The 21,731-nt window shown below is 50.2% G+C and overlaps 6 protein-coding genes across 6 annotated transcripts; 3 read left to right on the forward strand and 3 right to left on the reverse strand.

The window, feature by feature from the left end:
* Positions 1-52: 52 nt before the first annotated feature.
* On the reverse strand, positions 53-3,067 carry ASPGLDRAFT_119087 (DEAD/DEAH box helicase; the record flags this gene model as incomplete). The annotated part of the gene is made up of 2 exons (XM_022540017.1): positions 53-2,696; positions 2,760-3,067. 2 exons carry the CDS (start codon positions 3,065-3,067, stop codon positions 53-55), a joined length of 2,952 nt encoding a protein of 983 aa, XP_022404393.1.
* Positions 3,068-3,534: 467 nt separating this feature from the next.
* On the reverse strand, positions 3,535-5,123 carry ASPGLDRAFT_63839 (putative choline transport protein; the record flags this gene model as incomplete). The annotated part of the gene is made up of 2 exons (XM_022548716.1): positions 3,535-4,867; positions 4,918-5,123. 2 exons carry the CDS (start codon positions 5,121-5,123, stop codon positions 3,535-3,537), a joined length of 1,539 nt encoding a protein of 512 aa, XP_022404394.1.
* Positions 5,124-8,200: 3,077 nt separating this feature from the next.
* Positions 8,201-9,543, forward strand: ASPGLDRAFT_22533 (uncharacterized protein; the record flags this gene model as incomplete). Its single annotated transcript, XM_022543189.1, has 4 exons — positions 8,201-8,292; positions 8,347-8,628; positions 8,682-8,815; positions 8,867-9,543. The coding sequence occupies 4 exons, from the start codon at positions 8,201-8,203 to the stop codon at positions 9,541-9,543; spliced, it is 1,185 nt and encodes a 394-aa protein (XP_022404395.1).
* A 1,892-nt stretch (positions 9,544-11,435) lies between these two features.
* Positions 11,436-13,210, forward strand: ASPGLDRAFT_118696 (uncharacterized protein; the record flags this gene model as incomplete). Its single annotated transcript, XM_022539979.1, has 2 exons — positions 11,436-11,535; positions 11,661-13,210. 2 exons carry the CDS (start codon positions 11,436-11,438, stop codon positions 13,208-13,210), a joined length of 1,650 nt encoding a protein of 549 aa, XP_022404396.1.
* Positions 12,916-16,336, reverse strand: ASPGLDRAFT_42769 (ATP-dependent Clp protease ATP-binding subunit). The gene has a single exon (XM_022545666.1). It carries the CDS (start codon positions 16,194-16,196, stop codon positions 13,416-13,418), a length of 2,781 nt encoding a protein of 926 aa, XP_022404397.1. The 5' UTR covers positions 16,197-16,336; the 3' UTR covers positions 12,916-13,415.
* A 942-nt stretch (positions 16,337-17,278) lies between these two features.
* On the forward strand, positions 17,279-19,207 carry ASPGLDRAFT_42771 (uncharacterized protein). The gene is made up of 4 exons (XM_022545667.1): positions 17,279-17,637; positions 17,693-17,875; positions 18,102-18,980; positions 19,039-19,207. The coding sequence occupies exons 1-4, from the start codon at positions 17,575-17,577 to the stop codon at positions 19,177-19,179; spliced, it is 1,266 nt and encodes a 421-aa protein (XP_022404398.1). The 5' UTR covers positions 17,279-17,574; the 3' UTR covers positions 19,180-19,207.
* Positions 19,208-21,731: the final 2,524 nt, after the last annotated feature.

Here is a 21,731-nt window from a genome sequence, read left to right on the forward strand (position 1 = left end):
TCATATCAAGAACCACCATCTATCCTAAATTATAACGCAGGCAATAAACAAACTAATCTACCATGATGGGAGTAGAGACTGAATTCTCTCTAGCCTCACCTTTGGTAGCATCATCCCCAGCGCCATCACCAATCGTATCACTGCTAGGAAGAGCACCCCTCTTCTTAAATATAAACCCAACCCGATTATCCTCCTCCTGAACCAACGGAAACAAAACATCATCATCGTCAATCGCTTTCATGATATCATTCTCTGCGAATTTAGACCTCGACATCAAGAGGGGGTCGATGTGCGCATACGCAGCGAGTGATTGCTGCATTTTGTTCTTTTGGTTTATGGGTTCGTCGGTTTGTTCGTCTTCGTCTTCGTTGGTGTTAGGGTTGTGTTTGCGTTTGGATGGGCGGGTGCGTTGGCGTTGGCGGATGAGGCGCTCTTGTTCTTCCATGTCGACTTCGGAGGCTTTGAGGAGGGTTGGGAAGTCGGGAAGGTCGAGGATTTCGTCTTCATCGTCGTTATCTTCTTCTTTGTTTTGTTCCGGTGATTCTCTTGCAGAGGAGCCCTCCGGCTCATCCTTATTCGGAGGAGCTACACCCCAACCCCCACATCCACACCCCAGCAGATCATGCGTCTGACACAAACTCTGCTCATCCAACCGGAACAAATCTTTAAGCTCATCTCTCGAAAACTGCGCAACCCCATCCTTCCGCTCCATAACACTATCCGCCAACCCAATCTTAGTAACCTGCCTCTGCCAAATCTTCTCCTCAAGACTTCCCTTCAACAAAACGCGATAGATCCGACAATGCCGTTTCTGTCCATCGCGGTGAATCCGCGCCATCGCCTGGACATCCGTGGCCGGATTCCAGTCGACGTCGAAGAGCACGAGACGGCTTGCGCCGATGAGGTTCAGGCCCGTGCCGCCTGCTTTCGCGGAGAGGAGGAAGGCGAAGCAGACGGAGGCGGGGAGGCGGTTGAAGTCTTCGACTAGAGATTGGCGTTTTGCGGCGGGGGTGGAGCCGTCAAGGCGGAGGAAGGGGAGGGAGAGGGAGGAGAGGAGTTTTGCGAGGAGGTCGAGGGTGGAGGTGTAGTTTGAGACGAGGACGATTTTTTCGGAGGTCTTGGTGCGGAGGTTGTGGAGGAGTTGGTCGAGGACGCGGATTTTGGCGCTCATGCCGGGGGAGTTGTTGAGGCGGGCGAGTTTGGGGGGGATGGAGGAAAGAAGGGATGTGATTGTTTCGCTGGGTGTGTCTTTGCCGTTTTGCGCGGAGAGTAGGGATGGGCTGTTGCAGACTTTCTTGAGGATGGTGATGAGTTGTAGGGCACTTTCGGAGTTCCCAAGGACGCTTTGGAATACAGGTGAGGCAAGGACGTGTTTGTAGAAATTGGCCTGGGCGTGCGTAGGGTTGCAGAAGAGGACGTATTCCGTCTTCGGTGGGAGGTATTTGGCCAAGATATCTGCTGTCCTGCGCAGCATGAACTTCGACGTGAGCTCCCTTAGCTCTTCACCACGAGCCTCGCCTTTTTCAATGTCTTTCCGCGTTGCTTCTGGTTGTCTGCTTCTCACGATTGGCGTTTCGAATTCCTTAACAAAAGCTTTGAAAGTTCCCAGAACGCCGGGGTTAACCAAGTCCACTGCCGCAAAGAATTCTCTCAGATCATTCTGAATAGGAGTTCCAGAGAGAATAACCCTCTTCGCAGCATTCAAAGACTGAATCGCCTGACCACTCTTGTTCTGCAGCGTCTTCAATCGATGTCCTTCATCTGCAATGATAATATCGACACCAGCACCTCTCGTAAGTGCCTCCTGGACAGTCCTCAACTTCTCATACCCCACGATCATGACGCTATAAGCCTTGCCCATCGTGAAATCCGTCAATCGCTTCCGATTATCGTCGAGGACAAAGACTCCAATCCTCTCATTACCCAGCCACTTCCGGAACTCCTTTCTCCAATTGCTGATCAGCGTTACTGGGCAAACAATAAGAGCCTTCTTCACCACGGGCTGACTCTCATAGATCGGGCTCTGCTTCAGCAGCGTCCACAACAGCGTAATCGTCTGTAATGTCTTCCCGAGTCCCATATCATCCGCCAGAATCGCACCTTCACCATTGAACGAACGCAATCCCATCACGCACTCATAGAGGAACTGTACACCCTCCCGCTGGTGTTGACGAAGATGCTTGACCAGAATCGGATCAACAACCACATCGACAATCTGCTTTCCCTGCGGTGCTGAATCGGGCCGCTTCATCACCAACGCCCCAGGCGCTTTCGGATCATGCCGTGGAGTAGGAAGACTTTTCTTCTGCGGTATGACAGTCGTCTCCAACATCGGCGTCTTATACGCACTGGTCGACCTGGCAGTAGCGCCAGTCGTAGCAGCATTCCTCGTCCCCGTCTTATTCTGACCCGCCAAAGAAACAAACTGTTTCGTAGGCATAGACGGCGCAACTGGAGCGGTATTGCTCTCAAGAAAAACCCTCCCCGACATGTACTCTTTCCTCGGGACCTCAGAATCAACTTCGATCTCTTTACTCCCAGTGGACAGCATCGTGCCGGGCTCGAGTTTCGACCCGTGCATTACACGGCCCATATACTTCCCTGACATATCTTGTAGATAGGCGTAGCCGTCGTCGCGGGTGATTAGGATACCGTCTCCGTCCCAGGTTTTGTTCTTTTTCGTGGTTGGTTTGCGCCTATTGTACACAATAGCCATTAGCATATGAGAATGACCAGCGTATAAGGGGAGCATGACTTACCACAAGACATTAAAGAACCTCTCCCCTCCAGACCCATTCCCATCCGCATCCCCCGTCTTCTTCTCCTTCTCCTTCTCACCACTCTCACCACCACCCAACCCACCCTGATTCCTCACCTGAAGCAACGGCCTTCGTGGCGCTGACTCCGTCTGCAAACGCGGTTTCTTAGCCGGAGGTGCATCCTGGTCATCTGGAATGGTGATTGTTTCTCGCGGGGCAGGTTCAGTTCCAATTTCATTCGACGGCGATGGTTGTGGTTGTGGTTGTGGTTTCCTTATTAAAGGAGGCTTAAAGGGCTTGAAGACCATGGCGATGTGAAAACAGTCTTCAAGCTGCTGTTCGTTGTTTGTGCTGTCTGGGTTGGTTGGATGTTGGCGAACGCGTTGCGCGAGACGCGGTGGAGCGTGGGCACGTGATTTCATATTGCCCTTTTTGGGTCGACTAATTTGACTGCGAATTGGAGTAAATGTAAGAATGAATACAACGTCGAATACTTGAATACTTAAATCATCATGAAACCACACTGCGCAAAGATTGTGTTGATATTAATGAAGCGAGAAATCATCATCTATATACGAGCCGTGTCATGCCGCAAGACGCTTTTTAAGGGTAATCAAAAAACATTAATCCGTAAAATTTAGATATCAGGTAAAGCGCTCAAGTCAGAGCCAAGGAGAAAAAGAGGACACGATGAACGAAAAGGGTATGAACGAAATAACAGCAAGTGATGTGTGAAAGAAAAAGGACAAAACAAAATAGGCGATGGAGATCACCATCACCTCGCATCATCCAGAACGACCTTGTCAGTCAGAGGAATATTCTTCGGTCCCTCATACGATCTCATCCGGAAGAGCCACCACACGCCCACAAAGACTGTCAGACCACCAGTAATCAAGCAGGCGTAGTTCATCGAGGCGGCATCAGTCGGCAGAGCGTAGGGGAAGCAGAAGATGATAACGAAGGCAACGATGTAGACGCAGGAAATAGCGTTGACAATGAAGCCAATAAGTCCCTTCATCCAGAAGAAGCCGGGCTGGAATGACGACCGACGGGTCAGGATGTGCGGGAAGATGGCGGCAAAGTAGGAAAGACTGGAGAGTTGGACGAAGGAGCCAACGAAGGCATTGAAGGCGGTCGATGAGCCGACGTAGATACACGCGAGGATGGTGATGATGACGCCGCAGACCAGGGTTGCGTTGAATGGGTTGTGCATCTTGCTGTTGACGCGGCCGAGCCATTTGGGGAAGGGGGTGGCTCTGTCGCGAGCAAGGGTCCAGAGAGTACGGCCGGCGGTGATGTAGCAGCCGCAGCAAGTGATTAAGGTAGGCAAGAAGGCGACGATCAGCAATCCGAGAGCTCCGCCTCTGGTTCCGGTGGCCTGGTGGTAGATCTCGGCAAGGGGGAAACCGTAGACGCTGGAGATGACCTTTGGGAGGTCATTGATCGAGTAGAAGATGGCAATCATGTAAAAGATACCGGTGACGAAGCCAACGCTCATCTGGGCCAGGATGGCCTTGGGGATGTTACGGCTGGGTTGAGGGATTTCTTCCGCCAGATGCGAGGAGCAATCGGGAGTTCCCACACTGTAAGCACCGTTGAGCATTCCTGCGACAAAGACAAACCCTTGACTCTCGTAGCCCGTTTTGTTCTGCCATTCGCGCCAGACAAAGTCGTTGGTCGCATACGGCTGGCCGTTGACATGGGGCATGACTGCGCAGACGATAATCGTAACGAAGACACCAGCAAGAATGAAAAACATGCCCAGGTTACCGATGTATGGAAGAATGCGGTTCAAGAACAGGACGATGCAGCAGCAGACCCATGTGCAGATGACGAAACTGACAAATATATGCCAGGATTTCGGTGTGAAGCCGGGATTCATGAGGGCGTACATAGAAACGGTTTGTTGGCCGAGGATCGACGACATCGAAGTAGCACCCAAGATCCAAGCAAGACAGTTCCAGAAACCAGCGAAGAAACCACACGGACGACCATACTTTCCAGCGGTGATCGAAGCCCAGTGATAAACACCACTGGCCGAAGGCATACCAGATGCCAGCTCCGCAATCGACGCTGCAACTAACCAGTAACAAACCGAGACAGCAATACTATTGCGGTTAATATGCAGTCCCGATGGAGTGTATGATAAGAAGCTTACAATTCGTAAATCACACCCGGCGGACCTCCATTGCTCAGCGCAGTCGTCACACTACCACCTTGCGCAATCCAAGTGTTTCCGGTTGTGACGGCCACGGCACAGATACTGAGCAAGCTGAAATTCCGTTCGAGTTCCTGGCGATGACCCGATGGGTTGATTAATTCCCCGGAGGCTCGTTCCTCGCTGGCGGCCTCGACGGTCTGCATCTTTTCCTCGGGTTTCGGGGTGAAATTTTCTGTCGTCATCTTGGCGATTCAATAGATGCGACGTAATGACGACTTGAATAATGATTGAGTGTAGAAATTATTGTATATGTAGGGCGAAATCAACGGAGTTGGATAAAGGGGTTCACGAGAGGCGAGAGTTGGCGGGAATGACGATAGAATGTAGCACAAGGGTTAAAGAACGACACGACACAACGACAGAATGCAGACGACAAAAATTGAATATCATAAGGTTCAATAACGGCCGGACATGACAGCCTGCATAACGTTGGGCAGCATCGAAAAAGAAAAAGAAGGAAAGAAGTGAGATAAAGCGGAGGGTTTATACTTGGGGTGTCTCGTACACTTTTTGGGTGCGTGCAGCTGAGATTGTGGAACGTGTGGACCTGTCTGCGTGGATTTGAAGAAACTTAGTACGCATCTATGCCCAATCGGAGAAACATATCCCTCTACGCGCATGAGGCAATAATCCACCGAGCACTTGATAATTGGCCGCCGGGATACGGCTGCCCACGGGCTACACTCCAAGAGGATCAGCGAATCATGACGGGGGACGCGGAGAATGCTCTTTTCCTAAAAGGGGAGCTTGAACAGATGCAACTCTATCAGGACTGATGCAGTCTGGTACTACTAGAGGCGATGTTGGCGCATGAGGTGGTGGCTACAAGGTGGTGGCGTTGCGTGAACTTATCCAAAACATACAAGCCTTTTTTGCTTTTGCTTCATGTACCGAATTTCTCGAAGCTACAAGGTACTTAGGAGCACATGCCGTGATGTTCGGCCCATAGGGATAATACAAAGACCGCACTCATTATCCATATTGTGAACAGGGACGAGTATCCTAGAACTGACTCGAGTATCAGAGATATGACGGCTCTCTATCTAAGCACTGGCCATCCGCTACGCCAAAGTACGGAGTACAAGTACGAAGGACGAAATACGATAGCGCTAGCACAGCATGAGGTAATTAGCATCAATTGGCAATTAACATCAATAACCGATTCTGATAAGAATAAACAATCATGCGATTCAACCATCTTGCAATCCGACCTGTCAATACGGAGTACGGCGATTTTATAAGTCAATTGCTAGCCACCGCGGTAGAAGCCGATGGTCAGCTTAAATACACCGACCAGGGTGTCCTCTTAAGTACTTCGTAGCATTCCATGAGCCTCGTATTATCGGCAATTCCGAATCTCAGATCGGTCAATTTATCTCAGGCCGGAGCACGGAGTCCTCTGTAATGTCGGTGCTCGCTCTACTCCGGAGTAATATCCACCTGTCTGGCCCAATTTTTTGTCCTCCAAACCCATAATTACCGTCACCATACCCGTCAGCAAGCCATTGGTAATGGATCCCCTCTCGTGGGATAGAGTCTTGGAGTCGCTCCTGAATCGTAGGACAGTGATCCCTGCACGACGGCGCGATACGGCACGCTCACTGGCAGCTTCCCGCAGCGCCGGACTTGAGCTTATTTATTTATTTATTTATTTTTATTTTTTTATTTTTTTTTTTTTGCCCCTGAAAGTTTGATCGAGAAGACGCTCGTGTGGATTGACCGATGCGGGAGGTTTCTAGAAATTCTGGTGGCGATGCTGGGCTCGATGTATTAATGGGATTGTGTTCATTTCTCATTCCTGCATCCCTGTTCTAAATTATGCTAGATTACGGGATTGCCTTGGAAAGTGCAGGGATGCTGGATGGATAGTTAGTTCGCACAATTACCGAGGACACGAAGGCATACAAGTACGGACGGTCACGGCTACGGACGAGGCACGGAGAATCAACGGAGTACCGATGACAGAGACAGAGTTAACTGACAGAAGATATTATCTGATCCGACGCCGGTGGGATGATGGATTGAGTTCAATAAAACGGCGGTAGTTACGCATGGAACTGCCTTTGCATCTCTGAATTACCCGAGGATGAGAGGTCTTGGATCAAAAGAAAAGACGCAAAAGCGAGTTAATAATCCCACCATGAACCTGCAGTAATCAAATCTAGATCTGGAATATTAGAGAAAGTTGATTCCCCACTGTTCACGAAGCTTCTACGTGCTCTATCCTGGACAACATTCCAGAATCGGAATGTGACCGAACCTCAACATATGATCCCACGGCATCCTCTGGTACACAGTGCTATATCCAAGGTATTTGTCCATATAGTGAAAATCCCCCCTCATAACCATCAGGGCAGTTGCCGTGGTTAAGGAGATTCAAAATTAGTATCTGTATTAATCTTACCATACGGTAACCGTGACAGAAGGCAAAAATAGATCTTTGCTTTAAAGTTGACGCTAATCTATGCAGCCCCACCTGTCCCGCCAGTAATAATGTGGTATTCTTCAGTAATACACAGTACTCCGTACAATTCCACAATCCTCCACGCACAGGATGCGGGATATTAACGTATCTTATTATTGGGATGACAATTATTGCTCGTAGGGACTCAGGGTGTTAACTATCTTAGGAACAGCTTGCTGCACGATGATTCAGGGTGTTCGTGGAGTCATGGCTCCTTGAGCACGCGACCAATCAATGTCACTGTATATAGCACTCTGTTCGGAGCACCTGCTGCTCTTACTCGGTAAACGCCAATGCAAAGTTTGTCATTGCCAATAGAATAGCAGACATAGAAACTGTACTCCGGAGTACTGTACTCTGTGCGGTACCTGACCTAAAGCCAATCCGCCCCCGGGTGGTCCAATAATCAACGTCCGTGAGCCATGGGTCAAGCTCGCCCCTCGGCTTCAGCTCTTCTCGCTCGTTGGTCCATGTTTATTATTCTTATCATAGTGTTCCTTTTCTCACCAAAAGCAATTCTCTCATGATCTTCCCTTCATGATCCCTACCCTTAATTCCGCTTCTGGTTGAATCTGGTCCAATTACGCTGAAAAGTTTATCTGGCTGCCCGGGAAATGTAGGTCACCCTTCTTATATCCTGCATGTATCCGCATTTCTCGCACTTGTTTCTCCTTCTCTTTCCTTTTTGGCTCTACTGGGAATGATCCTTTCGTTAATCCTCTCTTTCCCTTGTTTGGTAGGTTGAGAGCCGACAAGATGTCCAGTCTAGGTCCGGACTTTGCCCGCAGATTTGCGCGGGAAACATGGGCTCTCTATGCTGTTGGGATGCTGGGTGTATGTTTGCGATTGTAAGTCCTCACCTTGTGTACAATTAGATGAGGATGATGGTACTGACAAATTAGCACCGCTCGTATTCGTCGATTAGGCATGCGCAACCTTCAAGCCGACGACTATGTTATGATGTTCGCTGTCGTGTGGTATACCATTCTCTGCGTGGCTCTGAATAAGGTGGTCTCCGGCGGCGGATCGAATCTGATGACGGACGAAGATGTGAGGAACTTGACGCCGGAGATCTACAACGAACGAGTTGAAGGAAGCAAATGGGTGTTTGTGAGCGAACATTCATTTGTAGGGGCCATCTGGTCATTAAAGACGTGCATGCTCGTGATTTATGCCCGTATCACGTATGTTGCCAACCATATGATCAACAAGATGTGTGATGTGCTAATTATTGTAGTGAGGGACTGCACCAGAGACGCTGGATCAATTGGCTGGCCATCTATGTTGGTCTTGGATTTATCGCGACTGAGTTGACGTTGTTTCTCATCTGCCGGCCATTGTCGAATTACTGGGCCGTGCCTACGCCAAACTGTACGTCAACCTTTGTCTGGTCAATGCTCCTCTTATACTAACTAACGACAGATCAATGCTCGTCGTACCAATACTACGAAATCATCCAAGGCTGCATCCACATCTCCGCCGACATCTTCATGCTCATCATCGCCATCCCCCTTCTAATGAAAGTCCGCGTCCCCGTGAGACAAAAACTCATCCTCCTCATCATCTTCGGCATGGGCGCCTTCGTCATCGTCGCCGCCATCCTCACCAAAGTCTACTGTCTCGTCCCCGAACTCATCTCCTACGTCTACATGAATTGGTACTTCCGCGAAGCCACCGTCGCCGTCCTAGTCACCAACATCCCCCTCGTCTGGTCCCTCCTCCGCGACGTCTTCCCGTCCCTCAAGAGCTGGACCGGTGGATCCCGCGGCCGCACAGAAAACCGCTACCGCTCTGGTCGGTGGACATTCAGCAAGGGCTCTGCGATTCGATCAACCTATGGACCACCCAGTCGGGGCGGTGTCAGTATGCACAGTATGCACGACTACCGACGGAGTATGCCATTCACGCCGCCGCAAAAGGTCATCTCGGAGATTAGTGAGAGCCCGGAGCCGAGCGAAGGCCGGGAATATAGCGATGACGGTTCGACGCGGGGACTGCGCATTCGGCAGGATGTTACGGTGACGGTGGAACGTGGTTCGCATCCACCGGCGCTGGATCAGTGGGAGGCCAACCGGACTCGAGCTGAGAGTCAGGTTTAAGTTTTTTTTTTTTTCTCACACTGATCTATCACTGATCTATTATTCATCTTTCTTGTATATAATCACTTTCGGCCTTTCTTTTCTTTTTTGTTACGCCATGGACTGATGATACGATACCTTTATGGGCTTTTCCACGAGATCTCTCATCTGCCAATGAGGGTTGAGAGTGGCGGGGTTTGCCCTCTGATCTGCATGTGGGACGGAACTTTGTTTTCTTTTTTTCGGGCACTGTCTGGAAATACGGATATACTCCGGAGTAATTGTACTTGTACATAGAGATATACAAAAATCTACAGAGTATTAGAGATTATTTTACACTTTCCTCCATCCTCCAAAGTACATATCATATACTTGATATTACTTCAACCCTACCTAAGGCACGTGCCCAGCTGAATACAGGACGGTAAAATACCAAAAATCCTAGCGTCCCGCCGATCTCCCGGTCTGTGCCTGACAACAACCCAATCAACGCGCAGACCACCTCTGTGGGGAAAAAGCATACGTCAGAGTAGCCGACCACTCGGCTTGGCCATGGTACGTATTGGAGTATTCACTGCTATTGGATTACTATTGGACAGACAAGTACAGAGTACCTTGGGGTTGATCAGAACCCTTGGCTGGCTAAAATATACCGACATGTCTGTTCTCGGTACAGAGTACTCACTATTGAAGACTGTTCACTGCTAGCAATGCGATATCCAAGTGGACAAGAACAGAAACTCTCATCCGAAACATCAAAACTCTACTAGTAGTCGAACTCAAAACCGACTGTCAAATGTAGTTGGCACATGTCTACTTTTCTTAGTCGCGTGCCGTGGGTATCACTGGTTCCATGGTTCGTCGCTGAAACTGTACCAAGTCTTACTCTCCCGGGACATCAGATTCTCATGGTTCCATGGATACATATGTAGCAAATAAACGTATGTATTTTATCCGGATTTACCCTCAACCGGCCTGCCGAGGGGGAGTTGACCGGTTCACGGGATCTGCGCGCGGTGATCTCTCGAGTGGGATACTGTTTGTCCACTGTCCGTAGTAAAAACTTGTGTCTCCGTGCACTCCGTGCACTCCGGAGACAGCGGAGGGAGGCATTAAACTTTGCTTTGGAGTCGCTTATGCAAAGTTTGTTTGGGGGTCTGGGTTGTCGTGGAGGTGACCTTGTTGACCGTTGGACTAGTACACTTTTGTACATACGGGGATGGAGTGCATGCACGTGGTCTTGGGGCTCGATTGCTATCTTGGTTTAGGTGCAGGTTTGGGACCTACTTTATTTGATTCCGGAGAAGGGCTAAGTGAAATACCGGTGTTGTGAGCTTGGTGAGTGGTTGGTTGATGCGATTGGAGTACTCTGTACAACGTTCATATGTATCCATATGTAGTAACTTTATTCGATTAATTCAAACGTATCGACGTATTCCACGAGAAGCCACTAGTATTCTTTATCACTACTGTCGTTGCTACTCTGTACTATCTCTTCTGTATCACCTCTTCTCGTAAAGACACGTGACTGCCCCGCGTGCCAATAACATCCCACTATCACATCCTCATCTCAGCAACATCAGGGAGTCCTTCTAGTATCCCCTACAAAAACACACCGGTCAATCGATTATACATAAATTCAAATATAGAACAGAAACTATAATTCCCTCAAATACCGCAATACTGCAAGTACACCCCGAATCCACTCACCTGCCATGCACTTAAGTAAGTTACTAGTACTAACCTAGCAACAGATAGTCCCTGCCAATCCACGTCTATCAACAACTCAGTGTGTGGTGTACTTATTTGTATGTACTCCGTAAGTACGCTGAATTAAGTTGACGGTGTTGAGTTGGAGCTTGTCGCTCGTCTATCATACCCTGCATGCACGTTATCCCGACTAGCTCATAGCTATGGCAACCTCGTGGTCGTTTCTGGGCCTGGAAGGTCTGCATGTTTTCATTGCCGGTGCGCCGGGGGGTATTGGGGAGAGGCTTGTGGGGGAGTTTCTGAGTAAGTTCACCCTAATTAACTACTGGAGATGCTGCGCATGTAAGCTGTGATCCACGGAGGATGGTTTCATGTGACTGCAGTGTAAAATGCCCTAATCTGATTTAATCGCAAGCTAACTAGAACAGACCAGGGCTGTAAAGTGACAGCCCATGACCTTCATCCATACATCCCAGACTCAGTCACAAATTCAGACAGACACTCGCGTCTGAATATCGTGACAGGCACCGCCACAGACGAACAATCCATCCAATCCAGCATCTCCCAAGCTACCAAGTGCTTTGGTCCCATCAATATCCTAATCGCCAACGCTGGTATCACTGATGAAAGAAATGACTATCCCGTCTGGGACATGCCCCTGGATGTCTGGGAGAAGACGTCTCAGGTCAATGCCCGGGAGACTTTCCTCACCATCAAGCATTTTCTCCGTGCTGCGAAAACTGCACAGCTGTCTCTTGGTAAAGAACTGGACAATCTGGCTATTGTTGTGGTAGGGAGTCAGATAAGTGATGGGTTGATTCAGGGTGTGAAGAATAATATTTCTCAGTTGAACAGTAAGGCCAGAATCAACGCTGTTGCACTGGACGATCCAGGAAACATAGCTCGCACCACATCCTTCCTAGCCTCCAACCGCGCAGCAGGCCACATCACCAGCCAATGCAGCAGAAGTATTGAAGAAATAAATCAGCAAAACAAACCCAAGACCCCCCAAACTCAACCAGAACAATCCACCTCAATCCCCCCAACCCTAACAAAACGCAACAAAATCCGCGTCGCCATCTCCATCGACCTCGACGCCGTCTCCGGCTGGCTAGGAACCGGCTACCACCCCGACAACGTCCTAGCCGACTACTCAGCCGGTTTCTTCGCCGCCAAAGTCGGCGTCCCACGCCTCGTCCGCATGCTCCAAAAACTGCACCTCGCAGATCGCTGCACGTGGTTCATCCCAGGACACTCCGCAGAAAGTTTCCCGGACGAAGTTGACCAGGTTGTCAAAAGCGGTGCTGAGATCGGACTACACGGCTACGCACACGAAGGCGCATACCAACTCACCGTCGAGCAAGAGCGAGACATCCTAGTAAAATGCATCGCCATCGCAACAAAACTCACCGGCAAGAGGCCAGTGGGCTACAGAGCACCCCTCTACCAACTCCGCGAATCAACCCTCGACCTCCTCGAAGAACACAACTTCGAATACGACGCCTCCCTAACAGACCACGACAGCCACCCGTTCTTCGCGCCCCGCCGACCACCCCTAAAACCAATCGACTACTCCCTCCCCGCGTCTTCCTGGATGCATCCCCTCCCCCCCTCCACACCCTCTAATCCCCAAGACCGCAGACCGTTAGTCTGCATCCCCTGCAACTACTACATGGAAGACATGACGCCGATGCAATTCCTGCCACACGTGCACAATTCGCAGGGATACACTGATACGCGGCTGATTGAGAATATGTGGAAGGATCGGTTTCTGTGGATTCGGGAGAATGAAGTGGAGCCGGTTTTTCCGGTGCTGATGCATCCGGATACGAGTGGGATGGCGCATGTGATTGGAATGATGGAGAGGTTTTTGGGGTGGTTGAGGGAGTGGGAGGGGGCTGGGGAGGTGGAGTTTTGCCAGTCCGGGGAGGTGGCAAGGTGGTGGAGGGAGAAACAATCGTCTACGAGTAGTACTTAGTATTTTGGTGTAGTGTCTATTGTTGTGAGTGGAATGGTTAGAAGGTTGGATATTAAAGTTGATTCTATAAGACTATACACAGAAGATATATCACCATAAGGAGCAATAAAGCAAAAGCCAGATATATGCAAAAAAAAAAAAAAAAAAAACAAACCATCACACATAAGCATAACTCATCATCATATATATTAAATCAATCGAGTATTTATTCATCATACAAATCCATATCCCCATCCGTCGACACCTCATCCGAATCAATCATATCCTCATCATCCTCATCAGCATCTGGCAACTCATGATTTGGTAGAACCGAAATCCGTCCATCAACCATGACAACTCTCGCAACCTCGCCGTCGCGGATACTGCCCCGCAAGATAAGAATGGCCATGCGGTTGAGGACTTCTCTCTCGATGATACGGCCGAGTGGCCGTGCGCCGTAGGCGGGTGAGTACCCGGATTCACCGAGGTAGTCTTTGACTTCTTCGGTGCAGGAGATGGTGACGTTGCGGTCGTTTTCAACAAGACGGCGCTGGACTTCTGAGAGGCGGAGGTCGACGATCTTGCGGATCTCGCGTCTTGTGAGGCGGTTGAAGATGACGGTGGAGGAGATGCGGTTGAGGAATTCGGGAAGGAAGTAGTCCCGCAATGCGCCCATGACGAGTTCGCGGGTTTGAGGGTCGATAGCGCCGTTCTTCAATGATGGGCGGGCGAGGAAGTCCGCGCCTAGGTTGGAGGTCATCACAACGATGCAGTTGCGGGCGTCAACGATACGGCCTTGACCATCTGTGATGCGACCGTCATCCATGAGCTGGAGGAGGACGGTAAGAACTTCCTTCGCGGCCTTTTCGACTTCGTCGAAGAGGAGAATCGAGAAGGGGCGGCGGCGGAGGTTCTCTGTTAGCTGGCCACCGGCGTCGTGGCCGACGTAGCCTGGTGGTGCACCGATCATACGGCTGAGGGAGTGACGTTCTTGGTACTCGGACATGTCGAAGCGGATCATGGCTTTGGGGTCGTCGAAGAGGAACTCCGCAAGTGCCTTGGTGAGTAGCGTCTTACCAGTACCGGATGGACCGCAGAAGAGGAAGCTAGGTGGTGAATTGGGGTTGCTGAGGCCGGAGCGCTGAAGACGGATGGCGTTGGAGACGGAGGTCACGGCTTCCTTCTGGCCCACGACGAGCTTGCCCAGGTACTTCTCCATGTTGAGGAGCTTGTCTTTCTCGGTAGTCTTGAGGCGAGTCACGGGAATGCCAGTCCAGCGTGCGACAATCTCGTTGATTTGATCAGGGCCGACCGCATCCGCAAGCAGGGACTCTCCACTGTCATCACCCTGGCGGGCCCGACGTTCCGCATCAGCATTGGCTCTGTCTGTTTCGAGTCTCTCAATCAACGTCTTAGTTTCCGGAATGGCGTAGTATTCCAAGTCGGCCGCAGTCTGGGTGTCACCAGATCGTTCAGCCTCATCACGCTTGACCTTGAGCGAGTCCAACTTGATCTTGGCGTCTTGGATGGACTTGCTGCGTGCTTTCTCGCTTTCGTACTTCTCGCGCATGGGCCGCAGTTCCTCAGTTACATTGGCGGCTTCTTGCTTGGCGGCCTCCAAACGTGCCTTGGAGGCGTCGTCCTTCTCACGCTCCAGAGCATGGATTTCAATCTGGAGCTGTCGCAGCTTGCGCTCGAGGGTGTCGAGTGCCTCGGGTTCGGATTCACGTGTTACACGGACGGCGGCAGCGGCTTCGTCAATGAGATCAACAGCAGAGTCAGGCAGACGACGAGCTGTGAGATAACGTGATGCCAGAGTGGCTGCAGCAACAATAGCACCGTCCAGAATGTTGACACCGTGGTGCACTTCGTACTTCTCCTTCAGACCACGAAGGATAGAGATGGTCTCGGATTGCGAGGGTTCTCCCACCAGGACTTGCTGGAATCGTCGTTCGAATGCCTGGTCCTTCTCGATGTACTTGCGGTATTCGCTCAGAGTGGTAGCACCAATGCAGTGCAACTGGCCACGGGCCAACATGGGCTTCAAAAGATTGGCTGCGTCCATGCCACCCTCGCCGCTGGAGCCCGCGCCCATGAGCAGGTGGATTTCATCCACGAACAAGACGATGGTCTCTTTGGAGTCTTCAATTTCCTTCAGGACACCCTTCATCCGCTCTTCGAACTCTCCGCGGAACTTGCTTCCCGCGACCAGAGATCCGACGTCCAGCGAGAGCAAACGGCATTGGGCCAAATTGGCGGGGACATCGGCGTTGACGACACGGCGGGCCAGACCTTCGACAACTGTCGTCTTACCGACACCAGGCTCACCAATGAGCACTGGGTTGTTCTTGGTCCGCCGACTGAGAATCCGAATAACCCGTCGAATCTCTTCTTCACGGCCAATAACCGGATCAATCTTTCCTTCTCTTGCCAACGCTGTCATGTCAATTGTAAACTTCTTCAAGTTCTCAGACTCGCTCTCAGAATCCGCAGTCTTCGAATCCACCCGCCTTGTGCCCCGAATCTGCTGAACAGCCGTATCGATCAACTTGATATTGGGGATATTTGCATCTGCCAAACACCGCTGGACCTGTGAGTCCTGCGATGCCGACAGAATCAAGTGATCAACCGCAACAAAGCTGTCCTTTTGTGTTTTCGATAAATCGGTCGCAGAGCGGATGACCTTGGCCAATGCGGGGGCCACACTGACGGTCTCTGGCGGAGGGTCTTGGCTAGGTAACCGGACGAGTTGTTTCATAAGAGAACGTTCGAGGAGTTGAGGGTCGCCGTGTGCCCGTTCGATGACCTGGCGGAAGAGGGGTGCGGATGCGCCATCATGCGACGGGTGGGCGGTAGCTTGTTGGTCTTTGGACTCATCAGGGCCGGGGTTGAGGAGGGAGACGGCGAGGTGAACAGGGAGGATCTGGGAGTGGGAATATTGTTCAGCTAGACTGCTGGAATCTAGCAAAGCCTTGTTGGCTCTGTCCGTGAATTGGACGCCGTTCATGGCGGCTAGCAAAGAGGTCTGCTTTGGATGTGGATAGGGTAGTTAAAGCGACGTGTATATGCTTAGAGTACTGATATAAAGAGTGTGGTAAGTTGACTAGGCAAGAAAATGCCAGCTAATTGAGTAATGATATACAGAAGCAAAAATTGAAGCCGTGAGTGTGCGAGCAGTCATATATACGAGGGGCTCAAACAGTATGGATAGATCCCGTGACGTCGTGACGCAACGAGGGGCTTCCACCGCCTTCCAGAAGCATCTGTGATCCTGTCACCACATGACTACACGTGATCAAGGTCATGTGACAGCACATGACCAAAGCTGACCTGATCCCCGCAGCGCAGATAAACTCAGGCATTGGCATCCTCCTCGTGTACCAAGGATCAATGCTTGTTGGGAAAGACTAAAACAGGCCAGATCATCCCACTTCCATGTTGCTGATCGTGCAGGGATTGCAGTGCCTCAGTGCCCCCCTCTTCCCGAGGCTCAACCCGGAACACGCCCGACCTGGCGATTTGCCCGGCCACAGAGAGAGGCGCAGGCAGGCGGATGGATACCAAATCAAGAATTGCTGCTTACTCGGTGCCCATTCAGGAAATTTCTAATCGGGTCATGTTACCAGTGGCACAGGATCACCAGGAGGACAGTGCGTGCGAGACAGCATGATGAGAGATTTTTTTTATTTCCCGGGAATGATCCCGGAAGGAACTTATAGTGTACAAAAGCAGAAACCTAGGGAGGCTAGCAGTGGTTTTTTTTCATTTAGACTAGACGGCGACGGGTCGCTAGTCCTGCAGGAATAGCGTCTGTCCGTAGGGCCGGTCGTGCGCTATTTTAGATATTGTACAGGGGTGATATAGTACTATGGTAAGTATGCCGAACTATGCATTGTACATTGTATAGATATTTCAATTGTACTGTACTATCTCAATGCATTACCAGAAATCTCTGAGTGAATTTCAACAGGAACGGACTCATGACGTCAAAATGGCAATATCAACCGGGTGCTTAGAATTGGCAGAGTCTTCAGTGGACTCGAAAAAAAGATATACACACTACTCTAACTTTTATGGAGCAGATGGAGCAACTGCCGCAGTCTGGGTCGTGGTCGAGACATTGTGAAAATTGAAACGAAAGAGAAGCAAAAATACGATCTTATTTTTTCTGTCTCCGTGCTCTCCTCGGGACTCTGTGCTCCCATATAAAAACCGGTCCTTCCTTCAGTCTTCCTTTCTCTGTTCATCCATCTTTATCTATCCTTGACATACACGAGACTTTTCCTCCTCTCTTTTTGCAAGACACAGCATTTGCTATTCCCTTTTATATCAGCATAATAGTGTCACTCACTTTCCAGAGGTGAAATTCCCTGGTAGACGCAGAGATGTCGCAGAAACCCATCTTTGTCGTAACCCACCCGCGAGCATGCTCGACGGCGTTTGAGAGGGTATTTATTCCTCTATTGTATCTCGTTTTTACAGTGGTGATGCTGACAATATCAGGTTTTCATGACCCAACGGAATAACATCCAATGTGTCCATGAACCCTTTGGCGATGCCTTTTACTACGGCCCCGAGAGGCTCTCAGAGAGATTCGAAAACGATGAACAGGCCCGGATAGACAGTGGCTTTAGCAAATCGACATTCAAGACCGTTTTGGACAGACTTGATCGTGAAGCTTCTCTTGTACGCTCTTTCCTTTCTTTCTCTTTTTTGCTGTTTCTGCGTCTCATTCCCCCGCACTTGTTGCTTTTTTGACACTCCGTAATGTCCCGAGTGCCCACCAGTGGATATTGGTGATGAGTTGGGCATTCGTGCAGCTACATTTCTTACTGCGTTTCTATACTTGTCTACACTTCCGAAAATGGGAAGTTATGCGTTACTACAGCCGGATGGACACTCACCTCAATAGGGCAAGCGAGTCTTCATCAAGGACATCATCCACTACCTCATCCCTCCCAACGGCCAACCCGCCAGCATCGCTCCGTCGCTCCAGAAGGTCAAACGTGGCGTAGGCACCCAGGAACATGCCAATGGTGATGCTGCGGCCGTTGACACCAGTCGTGTCAACGGCAAGGCGGAGGGGAACGGCAAGGAGAACGGGGTTACAAATGGGTCTCATGCGGAAAAGAGCCCTCGTTCCAGCCACGCAAAGATTGACAGCGGCGTCGATCTCTCTGCTGTCCCGGTCGGGAGCAACGTAAAACCCAGTATGGCCACCATCAACGAACAGGGAACCAAACCCTACCCCTATGACACAGAAGCCGAACCGGGCAATCCCACCGTGATGCCCACGGAGATCTGGTCACGTTTCCATTTTGCCTTCCTTATCCGTGATCCTCATTTCAGTGTGCCTTCGTATTATCGTTGCACCATCCCGCCGCTGACTGAGGTGACTGGGTTCCCCAACTATGACCCGTCGGAAGCCGGATACGACGAGGTCCGTCGCATATTTGAATACCTGCGAGATGTCGGGCTAGTCGGTCCTCACGTCACCACCCATGACGACGACGAGAGTGCCAACGGCGAAGGTCTCAAGCCGGTTGTCAATGGAATCGGCGAGGGGAAGGAGTCCGGCGCAGAAATTTGCGTAGTCGATGCGGACGAAATGCTCCAGAAGCCGGCACCAACTATCGAAGCGTTCTGCCGTAGCGTGGGACTGGATTATGATCCGAGCTTGTTGGAGTGGGACACGGATGAGGACCACCAATTTGCCAAGGATGCGTTCGAGAAGTGGAGGGGCTTTCACAACGATGCGATCGAGTCGAGGGGCCTGACTGCCAAGAAGAAGGTGAGCACCAACGAGACGGCAGCAACAAAAAGATAAGAAAAGCTAATAATATTGTTAGAAACCGGCCAAATCCGAAGAGGAATTCGACGCTGAATGGCGGGAGAGATTCGGCGAGGAGGGTGCAGCGATTATCCGCAAGACGGTCGACGCCAACATGCCGGATTATCTGTACCTCAAGCAGTTCTCGCTGCGAGTTTAGACGAAGAAACCAGGGGAAGGAGGGGGTGGGAGATACTTAAGGTGGCCGTCATTTGCCCACCGGAGATGGTGGGATTTTAGCGGTGATGGTGTGATAGCAGGAGCCACTCGGAGGGTTACAATGCTTGTCTGTGCTTTGAGTGTTGGAGATTGTCTATGATGTTATCTTTTCTTACACGTCTTGTCAGAGTTGTTTGACTCGTTAATTATATCCCATCTTCGTTTGAGTGTTACTGTGTGTTTGTACCCTGTACCGGGTTACCCTAAATTCGTGCCGCCCTCCCCTAAGTAGTCACCCCACACCACACCACATCTCCAAGAACCTTTCAATTCAATTGAATCATTTCTGCTGTATTCCAGCTGTTCTTAACTCTTTGCTTTCCATCCAATGCCAGAAGAGCAGCAACAATGACCCTCTCCGGTGATTGGCCACCTTTCTTTCGGGGCGGATTCAATCAACCATTATGCATCCTCTCTCCCTCTCCCCTTCAATTGGCTCTCATTAGGGACACTTGAGGGTGACTGGCAGAATTCAAAGTGAGGAGGGCATTGAACATTCACAGGCACAATGCAATGTGTCGCTACATGTACTGACAACTCGATCGCTGATGGGCACTACCTTTCGCAATTCCCTCGTCCAAACGCTTGCTCTCGAGAGCCAACACGCGACATCGATTGGTTCAATCCAAGTCAAATCTATCCCGACTCGAGGATATACTCTCGATAGAGATCCAACGCCTCAACGTACCCACAATCCGACGCCCTGTCCTGACCACCCTACGTCGCATACCATTCAACAAAGATTATTGACTATGACCACCTGGAGAACGCAGGTTGGCATTTTCTTCAGAAGACCACAAGCCAAAGCGCAGATGACGAGATGGACCTGGCCCACGTACCGCGGTCGTAGTCCGTACATTTATACATACTAGGGCCTGGTCGATGACACCGAGGGAATTCTGTCCCAATCACAAGGGGAGAGTCGCGTTTGCCAAAAACATATAAGTTGATATAGACTTGCGAAATTATCATTTCCACTATTGCATCCATGTTTTTCGGCGTTTGTGAGAGAGCAGGGCCCAGTCGGATATCGCAGTCGAAGGTCTTTTTGTCCTCAAGGACGAATTTGGAAAGCCTTTTTGGGCTATTGTTGGCCCATCTGGTGCCACTTTGTCTCGGCATAGATGGACGAGGGTATATGAGAATATCCACGGATAACGAAGGAGATCGAGCATATTTACCGCCAACGTGGCTCAGACTACGATACATGGTACCAGTTGCAGGCTACAAGCTTAGTATCCTTCATGGATACATTTTTAGGAACATAAAGTTCGGCCAGGACAAGCTCTGGGAGATGACAAAGGACAACCCAGAGGGATAGTTAGTCTATTCTCTTGCACCAACGTATCTACAAAGCATAGCATGTGAGATGTTATTCTAACTGCTAGACACGTCATGCCGGACATGGCAGATGCAATGTATGTTACCCATACCTCTGGCAGCGAGATGTCACTAGCCGACATTCCGGAGGAAGTGCGGAGGGAAAGGAATCCATGATTCACAAGGCAGCGTAGTGAAACCCTGTTTCATCATTCAGTTTAGCATCAACTACCGTCAACTACGATCAATCACCATTCTTGAAAACGAGTCTGCCTCGATCAATCTGCATTTCTGGGATATGAAGTGCTTATATTACTCCTTGAGTGGTATTATCAAGGGGCATTTTTCACAGATATTTCGAATTGACAATGGGATATCTGATGGAGGTTTCAAAAACTCCCAGAAAAATTCGCTCTTCTCTCCAGATGATCCTACAGTTGACTGGCTAGACTTGGCATGCAGCTCAGGATCGTGATAAAGCAAGTCGGAAACAGCGTTTCTACATTGCAAGCACTTGAGTTGAATTGAAAGTTACAGAGAAGGTCCAAATCAGTTGGGAGACAGGGATCGGGATATATCCATGGCAATCCCTGGGAAGAACAGGTCGTTCTGATGACTGATTCGATACGACGACTTTATTTTTTCCCAGTTGCCAGAGCCTTACAGACGCAAACAGTCTTGACTACATGGAAATTGCTACAGAAAAGTGAAGGGAGGAATTGTCATCTCATAGCTTCCCGAGTGGCTTAGTATTCCTTACATTGGTCCCAGAGAGACGGTATATCATCATGGCAAGCCTCGGTTTTACCAGCTCGTCATTACCAGATCTTTGAAACAACGAGTCCTCGAGTGGATGCACAACACACCAAGAGCGGAGAGGGAGAATCGGTAGACAACGCCCGCATGGTGGGCAACGATCCGGCTCTTGAGACGGTCCAGACGGTTAGGGGAAGAAATTGATCGCTTGGGTATATTAATAAGACACAGGAACCACCATTCCTTGACTCAACACGTTGCGCCTAGTCGCGCACGGGGACGATACCCTCGAAAACATCGCAGTTCTAACAGACAGTTACGTACGGCAAAAGAATGGCTATATGAGCTTGCTGAAGATGAGTGTCTTCTCATTCAATGAGTTTCCGAATACAGACTGCGGAAAGTAACCCCACCACA

Source organism: Aspergillus glaucus (assembly GCF_001890805.1).
Source record: "Aspergillus glaucus CBS 516.65 unplaced genomic scaffold ASPGLscaffold_3, whole genome shotgun sequence".
In the NCBI taxonomy this organism is placed as follows: Eukaryota; Fungi; Ascomycota; class Eurotiomycetes; order Eurotiales; family Aspergillaceae; genus Aspergillus; species Aspergillus glaucus.

What these genes read in the sequence shown, in the direction of transcription:
- ASPGLDRAFT_42771 (XM_022545667.1), top strand. Translation starts at nt 17,575, where the DNA reads ATGTCGCAGAAACCCATCTTTGTCGTAACCCACCCGCGAGCATGCTCG. An exon ending in GCTCGACGGCGTTTGAGAGG is followed by an intron (nt 17,638 to 17,692) that starts GTATTTATTCCT and finishes TGACAATATCAG; the next exon opens with GTTTTCATGACCCAACGGAA. An exon ending in GCCTGACTGCCAAGAAGAAG is followed by an intron (nt 18,981 to 19,038) that starts GTGAGCACCAAC and finishes TAATATTGTTAG; the next exon opens with AAACCGGCCAAATCCGAAGA.
- ASPGLDRAFT_42769 (XM_022545666.1), bottom strand. Translation starts at nt 16,196, where the DNA reads ATGAACGGCGTCCAATTCACGGACAGAGCCAACAAGGCTTTGCTAGAT.